The sequence below is a fragment of the Triticum dicoccoides genome, chromosome 4A (assembly GCF_002162155.2).
Source record: "Triticum dicoccoides isolate Atlit2015 ecotype Zavitan chromosome 4A, WEW_v2.0, whole genome shotgun sequence".
Lineage (NCBI taxonomy): Eukaryota > Viridiplantae > Streptophyta > Magnoliopsida > Poales > Poaceae > Triticum > Triticum dicoccoides.
This window is the reverse complement of record NC_041386.1, coordinates 610,444,674-610,453,712: the sequence shown is the minus strand read 5'-3', so window position 1 is coordinate 610,453,712 and position 9,039 is coordinate 610,444,674. Positions and strand designations below refer to the sequence as shown.

Below are 9,039 nucleotides of genomic sequence, written 5' to 3'. Positions count from 1 at the left end.
ATATTTTTAAAGAGCAGACATGGATGCTAACCTCCATCAGTCCACTATCCCAAAACACTACATGCTTGAAATGAAAGTGTCAAAACACTTCCAGCAACGACCACCTCCACAATCATCCATGTCAATTACCGACACATGTTAACCTATACAAAGGGCAGGCGACCCTCCGTCAGATGATATCTGATTTCTGGAGGCCCATACCTTTGATCTCAGTAGATTGGTTCCACCTCATTGTAATCATTCCATTGATTAGAACTCCAAGGCATGATGTATGCCTTTTACTCATCTAAGGTAAACCCACTACGTCATCATCATCGCTATTGAGATCCCTTGAGGCATCAACCTTCCCTCTGTTGTCTTTACACGACTTCTTGTAGATCGTAACGTCGGCGGCAGTGTATTAATCATCAAAAGATAGGAGCGAGGAACCATTGCTATGCTTGTGAGAGGAGGCCGGTGCAAGCGGCGGAAACGTTGTTTTTGTGGAGTTACATTTTGTCCTATATAATAAAGATTTAGTAGATGCCTTCTTTTGGAAAAGATGTGATTAACTTTAAACAATGGACCTTCTTATCAGGCGAACGTTCACTGGGAGGGTGGTAATTGTGAATGTCTTCTACGACAATTTTAGTTGTAGAGGTGAAAATTTCTCATGGCAATTCTTTTCTAGAGGAGTCGGTCTTTTTAGAAAACTGCCATTATTTGATCTCAATCAAATCAAACGACCGTGAGGGAGTTCGCTGGGGGTTGCTTCTTAGTGAGCGTTCGGCAATTAGTGTTATATAGGAAGCTCCCGAGAAGAGGAGGACTTTGAAATCAAGCTGGACACAAATTTGGACTTCTTTTCGAATTGTGGCTAATTCCACACCAATAATACGCTGCTAAAAATAAGCGGAAAAGAAATCCCATCGCCGGCCGTCCTTCCCGAGTCCTCAGTCCGAGCGACCCACGGCGGCTCGACCTGCCGCTGCCGCTGCCGGTGCCCCACCTCTTCTCCTCTTCCACGGCGACCAGCCCAACCCCTCCTCCTTTCACGGGCCGCCGTTCCGGCCACCGGTTGGTTTCTGAGGTATGAGCACGCTCCCATCCATCCATGATTGCTGCCCTCGAGATATTCTGGGCGCACAACATCTGGATCTGCACATGTCCCTCCCCACCAAAGGAAACAGTTTTTTTTTTTTGGTGGTGGTAGGGGCTTGATTTCTGATGAATATTTGTAGAGAAAATTTATTTGGAGACCTTCCAAAGGTACTATGTCGATATTTCTTATGAATACTAGTTTCTACTTGTGTGCAACTAATTTCTTATGAATACTGATGCTCCACTCCACTTGCTCTGTTACCATAATACTAGTGCTACCATGAATTTAATTATTTTTTTCCGAGCAACCTGCATGCAGGAGCCCGGTTTAATTGGGTTTTCCATGCCCCATTGCAGTTCAGAATGGGGATCATGCTCAACTTCACAGTGCCCGATCAATTCCATCCAACGCAACTCCACCGAGGCAGCGGCAGAATAGTAGGCCATCAGCTCGAAGCGTTGAGCATTCTGGCTTTCAGAGCTTTATCCGAGCACATTCAACAGAATGAAGTGTTCCGTCAAACGCCTATAGCCAACAGCCAGTTTCAACTGCTGAGCATTCTGCTTTGCGGACTAATCCATGCCAAGGGAATAACTGGGGAAGTTCGATGTAAACTGTGCTGCATTCTCATCTGTGGAGTTATATCTGACTACATCCATCACGGACCAATTGATGCAAAGGAATCGGCGATTGATCTGTTTGGAGACCTTCCAGAGGTACTGCGCTAAATCTTGTGCTCCAACTCGCCTGTTGATTACTGCGCTAAAATCTTGTGCTCCAGCTCGTTTGTTGATTGCAGATTACTAATTTCTACGATATATTTTCTATTCTGCAGGACGTGCTATGCACAATTTTTTCAAAGTTGCCTCTGGAAGAGGCTGTAAGAACCAGTGCCGTATCAAGGAAATGGAGATACTTGTGGATGCTTTGTTCTAAATTGAGTTTCGATGGAAATACAGTATGTGGCAAAAACAATTATGAGAAAAGAGTGTATACTCTAATGTTCACTCGCATTGTTAATAGGGTCTTGGAACAGTACCGTGGCAAGTTGGTGGAAGAGCTTGCAATCAAAATTGAGTTCAACTGGATGTTGGTTGAACATCTTGATAACTGGGTTCGTTTTGTTGTATCATCGCAGACAAAGGCACTAGTTTTTGATTTAGCACCAGAACAGCGTCAACCTCCAGGTCGTGATGATCGGTACAAATTTCCATTTGAGCTTTTAGACGACGACAGTATATGCCGTCTACAGAAACTTCATCTTAGCTTTGTAGATTTCCAGCCACCAATTCATTTTAGTGGTTTCCCTAACCTAAGGAAGCTTGATCTGAACTTAGTGAATGTCAGTGGGAAGGATATTCAACATATGTTGTCAAACTGCTGTAACCTAGAGTGGCTGAGTATTGTTAGATGCCATCTCAATGGGGAACTAAAGGTTAACGGCCCTCTGCCTCACCTGCTATACTTGAAAATTGCTTCCTGCAATATAACAAATATAGAATTCCTTGCCGAGAACCTTGCAACCTTCGAATACAGAGGAGAAGCGGTGCCTATTGACCTCAGTAATTCATTGGAACTGAAATGTGCAAACATATGGTATTATAGAGACACGCTCGAGCACACTATTACTGTTCTTGCTAATGTGCTTATAAATGTGCAACATCTGACCCTCGATACAGCCTGTGAACCTCCAAAGGTTCGCTCTTACACCATCCTTTAAGTCATGAATTATCCTATAATATCACATGACTGATCATGACCTTTGGTTATCTATCTTTCAGATTCCCTGTTTGATGCATTACCGATGCAAGTTTTCTCAGATGACGTATTTACAATTGAGGTTGGTTTATATCGAAGAATTCAATATATTATCTTTGGTCTCTTTTGTGAGGTCTGCTCCTTTCATCCGGAAGTTAGAGCTGCACGTAAGTACTCATATTGCATTACAGCTTCTTTCAACGCATTGGATGTCTCGTTTTTGGACCATGCCAACTATCATGCTGTCAACTTGGCGGCACGTTCGAGTATAATATGTGATGAGAAGTGCTGTGCTGGACAGTTTCTTTTATTGCATATATGCTGTCCTGGAAGTGATGGATGGATATAGACTGCTAAACTTACTTGTTGTTTGTTTTAGCACTCTCTTTGTTTGGAAGCTACTAGTTTTTTTGTTCAATATGAATCTTTCATGAAATAAAATGGCAATTTGACAAAAGTCTGTTTGAGACTTGCTCACGTACTCACATTATGTTCTTGACTTTCAGTAATAGTCACAATCCTTCGCATCATACTTCATTTTTTGTTCAAACTATTTTTTTTTTGACCATGGTTTTTTGGTTTAAACTTGCAGTTTCGTTTCCCTAGTTATGTGCATTCGATACAAGAATCTGATGAACCTATCAGGAAGCTACCGGAGCGTCTGTTCAACAACTTAAAGAGTTTGTATGTTACAGGATTTAAAGCATGCATCGGTCAAGTTGAGTTCCTTTCACACATGGTGGAAAATTCCCCTGCACTGGAGATTTTAAGTATAGATCATTCAGACAAATATCCCCTAGAAGGCCATGAAAGAGACACGAAAACGGTTGTTGACGTAGTCCATAGAACTGCTAGAAGGTATCTCGAAGGGAAGATTTCGTCCAAGTGCACCCTAATATTACTTTAAGGGATTTGTTGGTATAGGGATGTACATTGTATCTCTATCTAGGGATTGAAAATCCGATGCGGTGGCATCTTTAAACATGTCTGCATTGGTCACTACTATGTGCATTGTGATTTGGTTTTGCACGGTCCATTATAATATTGATGAAATGAACATGCTTCCCTTTGCATAAATGCGCTGTTTGCCCTCCACTACAGTACTCGTTGCGTAAAACTCTATTAACCTCGGAGTTCCACGTTTTCACCCCATTTTAGATGATGTATATGCTTCCTCCCTGCATGACATGTATGGACACATGGGGCCTTCTCTTTTTTAGCAGGCACGCAGCCCTAGTTGTTTTAGTTTTTTTTTCACCTCGCCGTCTCCCCCATGCTATCAGGTGTGGCGTTGGGTGTTATCCGATCGTCCAAAGCATTCCCGCCTAACCAGTAACTGCTTGCTTCTGTATAATTCTTCTATTTTTATTCCTCTTGGTTTACCGGCTGTTGTTCCTCTGGTTACCGGTTGTGCTCTCATCGGGCGCCAGCAGCTGCCTCCGCTGGTCGAGCTCGCTGCTGACCTACTCAGGCAAGCACGCAGCTGCAGAGCTGAGCTGCTGCTCCTGGACTTAAGGTAATTTTAAATTTACCTCATCATTTTTCCTAGTGTATCCGTTGAATTGAATCTTAAACTGATGCATTTTGTATTATTTTCATGTCATAGAAATACAAGATAGTAATATTGGTCTTGTTAACTGAAACTTGAGTTGCTGATGTGGAGTTAACTGAAACTTGTTAACTGATGCAGAGTAATATTGCTTAACTCTGTGCACTTGATTCTGTGCTTAAAATGGAGTAGCTTGGAGTAATTTAGTGTAGGACTTTTGCTTGGAGTAACTTTAACTGAAAATTTTCAGTTTCAGTTAAAGTTAACTGAAAAAAAAACAGTTAAATGAAAATATTCAGTTAACTTTAACTGAATATGATCAAATGATAACGCTGACAAATGTTTTCAGTTAATGAATCCCTTGCACTAATTTTCAATTAAAGTTAACTGAAATGATAATGCTAACAAATGCTAGTGTTTTCAGTTAACTTTTTCAGGAAGGGGCTATGGTATCCTGAGGAGGACTAGAGACTGAGGGACTACATCCTCAAGCATGGCCTTGGCTGCTGGAGTGCTGTCCCTGCAAAGGCTGGTGAGCTCTCTCTCTCTCTCTCTCTCTCTCTCTCTCTCTCTCTCTCTCTCTCTCTCTCAATGTATGAGTACTTCTTTCCCTTTTCATGCATGGAAATTGCTGCCTGCCATTGCTTGCAGAAGTACTAGTCTAGTACACATGGCTGGAGTACTAGTCTAGTAGCATTAGCAATAATTTGATGAACTTGCGTCGTTTCTAATGGGTTTTCTTGTATTTAGCTTGGAGTTCTACTTGGAACCTTACAAATGCTAGTGTTTGTAATGATCAAATGATAATGCTAACAAATGCTAGTGTTTTCAGTTAAGTTTTTCTGAAACTACTCCTCTGTCAATGGTTACAAACAAATTCTGTACTCCTTTTTCAAACAAATGGTTTTAACTGAAAATTTCATCATGCTACTGTGACATCTACTGAAAATTTCAAACAAATGAAAGAAGTACTGTAGTTACAAATGGTGACATCTACTGTACTCATTTTTTAGTACATCTACTGTGACATCTTCTGTAGATTCTATTACACATGCTTATCCTCTGTCATTTTACTCATACACATGTCTATGATCCTGTTAACACATGCTCATGCTCGCTGCAAGATCTGATGATCAACCGGAGATGTTGCTGGTCAATTCATAGCGACGACCTGATGCTCTGCTGCACTGATCCAGCCGGAGATGATGCTGATGATCTGCTGCTCAACAAGGTGCTGCTGCTTCTCCCGGGGCGTGCTGATGATCTGCTGCTCAACGTGGTGATGGATCTGGTAGCGCTTGGGGCAGGTGATGGATGGGCGACGAGGAGCAGCAGGGGCGACGAGGAGCCTGGCGGAGGGGTGGAGCAGGGGCGACAAGGAGGGGCCTAGCGGAGGGGTTGATGGAGGAAGACGATGATTTCAGATTAGGGGTAGTTCTGTACTTTCCTAGCTTTTCACCTGGTCGGAGAATCCCCCCGGCGACAACTATTACGGTACAGAGGGAGTAGGTTGTAAGACATGGAACATGCTGAAGGTGAGGAAAATTAATATGTAATGCTGTTATCGAATTATGTCAGGTTTTTGCTATTTTAATAACATGTACACCATCATAATAAGGGAAGTGATGATATTGTACACTAAGCGGCTTAACATTTCTCGGCCTCCTGTTATCAGGACTTGCATGGAAAAGAAGGCGGCTGAGAATGAGGTCACACGTTGTATGGACTTAACAATTCTGTACTCCGATTCCGTGCAGCAGTCGCAGGCTGTCGAATGAGGTTGAGCGGGGTGTTTGAGGAGCCTTCCATTAACTTGACAGTCGATATTTGATAGCTCGCTGCTCACCGTGAAATAGATGATGACTTATATTATGTTCCACTTGATTGGATGTGCGTTGTTCTGTGTATGATCTACCTGAATGCAAAAGTGCTTTTAATGGACATCAAGGTATCCAGTTTCCAGCATATGAAAGAATACCATGTTTCTTTTGATGGAGGCTAAGTACTGAAAACGGAATCGGCAGGGCATGATTCAGGACTGTTGTATACCTAGAGTGGTTTTGTACTTGTTTTCGACACAAAGATATAATACTGTTTCAAGAAACGCAAAACAACAATCATAAGGACAGTGCTTTTGACATAAAGATCTCATACGGTTCCGAGAAACAAAATGACGCATAACAAAGACCCGTGATCACAACGACAGATTTTGAAACTAAAACAACAACCAATTTGGTCCAGTTCAGTCGGATCGAAAGTAAGCAACAGACCAATTTGATTCAGTTGAGTTTATGCATGCAGCAACATGATTCGACACCAAGCCGCAACACACCAGCTTTGGTTCAGTTTCTGCATGCAGCAATATGAAACTGAGTCTGAAACTAAGCAACACACCAGCTTTGGTTCAGTTTCTGCACCTGAAACTGCAACCAGGCAGGCAACAGAGCAAAACAAGTTTCTACAGCAGCTCAATATGAAATTGCAACTAAGCAACAACAAGTCATCTTGGTTCAGGTTCTGCAGCAGCTCAATATGAAATTGCAACTAAGCATGCAAGAATCGGCACCTCTATTGCCCACCGGCGCCGGTGAGGATGAGGTTGAGGACGGGACCTCGTCGCATGGCAGCAGGTGTCGCACCTCGTGAGCTGAGGTACTCATCAATGTCGATGGCGTCCTGGCGCTGGAGGTGGGCCGGCACGTCCACCATGATGCTGCCGCCCTTGTCCCACAGGAGTACAGCCTCTAGGGCCTCCTGGATAGTCGACACAACGACGGTCACTGTCTTCTCCTCCTCGTCGGACTTGTCAGCTGCAACCGGGTCCTGGTCGGCGTTCTGCGGGGCATCATCGGGGTCCTCGTCGGCGTTCTGCAGGGCATCATCGGGGTCCTCGTTGGCGTTCTGCGGGGCATCATCGGGGTCCTCGTCGGCGTTCTGCGGGGCATCATCAGGGTCCTCGTCGGCGTTCTGCGGGGCATCATCGGGGGCTTCTCCGGGCGCGTGGACGGGCGCGTGGCTCGCGCGCACCCAGGCGAGGAAGACGCAGATGAGAAGCCGCCCGGCGCGTGGGTCGCCGAGATCGAGGACCCCGTCGACGGCGAGGAGCAGCGCGATGATGCTGCAGGTGGCCGTGGCGGCCTCGGACGCGACCTGCTCGGCCGGGCCCGCTGGCGGTGGCGCGAGGCGGAGGAGGGCGTGGACGAAGACAAGGATGGCCCCCGCCCCCGCGTCGTGGTAGATGTCGTCGATGGGGTTGGCCGGCGGTGCCAGCGCGGCTTCTCCGCCCGCCGCTTCCGCGTGGACCGGAGCGCGCCCTGCGCGAAGTCTGGCGAGCACGACGCCTAGTACCAGCTGCCGGGCGGCCTCGTCGTCCAGGTCGCCGCGGCCCTCCGCCCCGTCGACGGCGAGCAGAAGGTCGCGCGGGAGGCGCCGGATCCCCGCGGAGAGGAGCAGCGCGGCGATGCTGGTGCTGGCCGTGGCGGCGCGCGGACGCGGGAGGAGCGGGAGGAGAAGGCGCGCGAGCTCGCGGAGGCCCGCCGGCGGCTGGGCGAGGCGGCGGCGGCGGCGGTGAAGCAGGCGGAGCACGCCGCGGAGGAAGAGCAGCAGAGAGCGCTGCGCCATGGCTGTGGCCGGAGTTGCGTTGGCCGTTGGTTGGCGAGCGGTTACGGAATTGTGATTTGGGGATTTTGGGGGGGATTAGCAAAGAGCCCGTTGGCGAGTCGTTTGACTTGGTACCGAGGTTTTGTCCTCGGCAGGGAGCTTTGAGATTCGCGCGGCCTGATTCGGCTCGACCTGCTCTTTCCTACCGGACGGTTGCTAGTTGCTACGCAAATCGGCCGGTTGATTTGATCCAGAATTAAGCCGCCTTGAGAGCCGTCCGATCGGTCGCATCTCGTTCGTAGGATCGACATGCCACTTGAGCCACGCACGGACGGTCGCCCGCAATGCAACGGAGAACGTGTCGTAACGCGGCACCACCACAGACCACGTCTCAGTCGTTCGGCTTCAGTCCGCCGCCGCAAAGCCACCGCCGCAACATCCGGCAACACCATGCCTCCTCACCCTCGAATCCTCGCAGCCATATCGTCAGAGATATACTCGCCTCCGCCTTGCCTCGAAGCTAAAACAAAACCCCTTAGCGCCCCGGGACGGGAGTGGGGGACGGCCCTACGCAGACAGCAACAGCACCGGCTCTACGAAGTCCCTCTGGCCCTGTTGCATCCCAGACAACAAGCCCCTGCTGCGAGCTTGTACCGTGATCCGTTGGTGGTCTTTTCAGAAGCACCCCTCCCACTTCCACTGCAAATTGGGTAAGATTCTGATAGCCCACAAGTGTAGAGATCAGTTGTAGCTCTTTTGATGAATAACAGTGTCAAACTCAATGAAGAGCTAAAGATTGAATTAATATTCCCTCAAGCTCTATCGACCATCGATACAACTCTACGCACACTTAAATGAAGAAAAAAAACAAAACCAGAGCCAAAGTGATTGAGCATCACTGAAGGGTTTGATCTGTGTGATCCGACGCCTATTACCTTTGAAGACTGTCATTCTTCCAGGCAGTTAGGCGTCATGTTCTGAGCACCCAAGAGTAATTGTGGCGTGTTGGTGATCAAGTCTGTGAAGCTTTTGGAAGTCTACCTTAAAGACT

General features: G+C 46.9%; 1 protein-coding gene across 2 annotated transcripts; it reads left to right on the top strand.

Annotated features, from left to right (window-relative positions):
• Positions 1–927: 927 nt before the first annotated feature.
• On the top strand, positions 928–6,333 carry LOC119287310 (F-box/FBD/LRR-repeat protein At1g13570-like). 2 transcript variants are annotated; one of them, XM_037566836.1, is made up of 8 exons: positions 928–1,069; positions 1,438–1,797; positions 1,917–2,777; positions 2,863–3,006; positions 3,432–4,355; positions 4,813–4,920; positions 5,513–5,923; positions 6,064–6,333. In XM_037566836.1, the coding sequence occupies exons 2-5, from the start codon at positions 1,444–1,446 to the stop codon at positions 3,744–3,746; spliced, it is 1,674 nt and encodes a 557-aa protein (XP_037422733.1). In that variant the 5' UTR covers positions 928–1,069; positions 1,438–1,443; the 3' UTR covers positions 3,747–4,355; positions 4,813–4,920; positions 5,513–5,923; positions 6,064–6,333. The 2 variants fall into 2 exon arrangements, with proteins under 2 accessions (XP_037422733.1, XP_037422732.1); XM_037566835.1 differs by lacking the exon at positions 6,064–6,333 and having other exon boundaries at positions 5,513–6,051.
• Positions 6,334–9,039: the final 2,706 nt, after the last annotated feature.

Excerpts from the sequence above, each read along its gene's own strand:
- LOC119287310 (XM_037566836.1), top strand. The coding sequence starts at position 1,444 with ATGGGGATCATGCTCAACTTCACAGTGCCCGATCAATTCCATCCAACG. Across the intron at positions 2,778-2,862 it reads CAGCCTGTGAACCTCCAAAG|ATTCCCTGTTTGATGCATTA; the intron begins GTTCGCTCTTAC and ends TCTATCTTTCAG. Across the intron at positions 3,007-3,431 it reads TCCGGAAGTTAGAGCTGCAC|TTTCGTTTCCCTAGTTATGT; the intron begins GTAAGTACTCAT and ends TTAAACTTGCAG.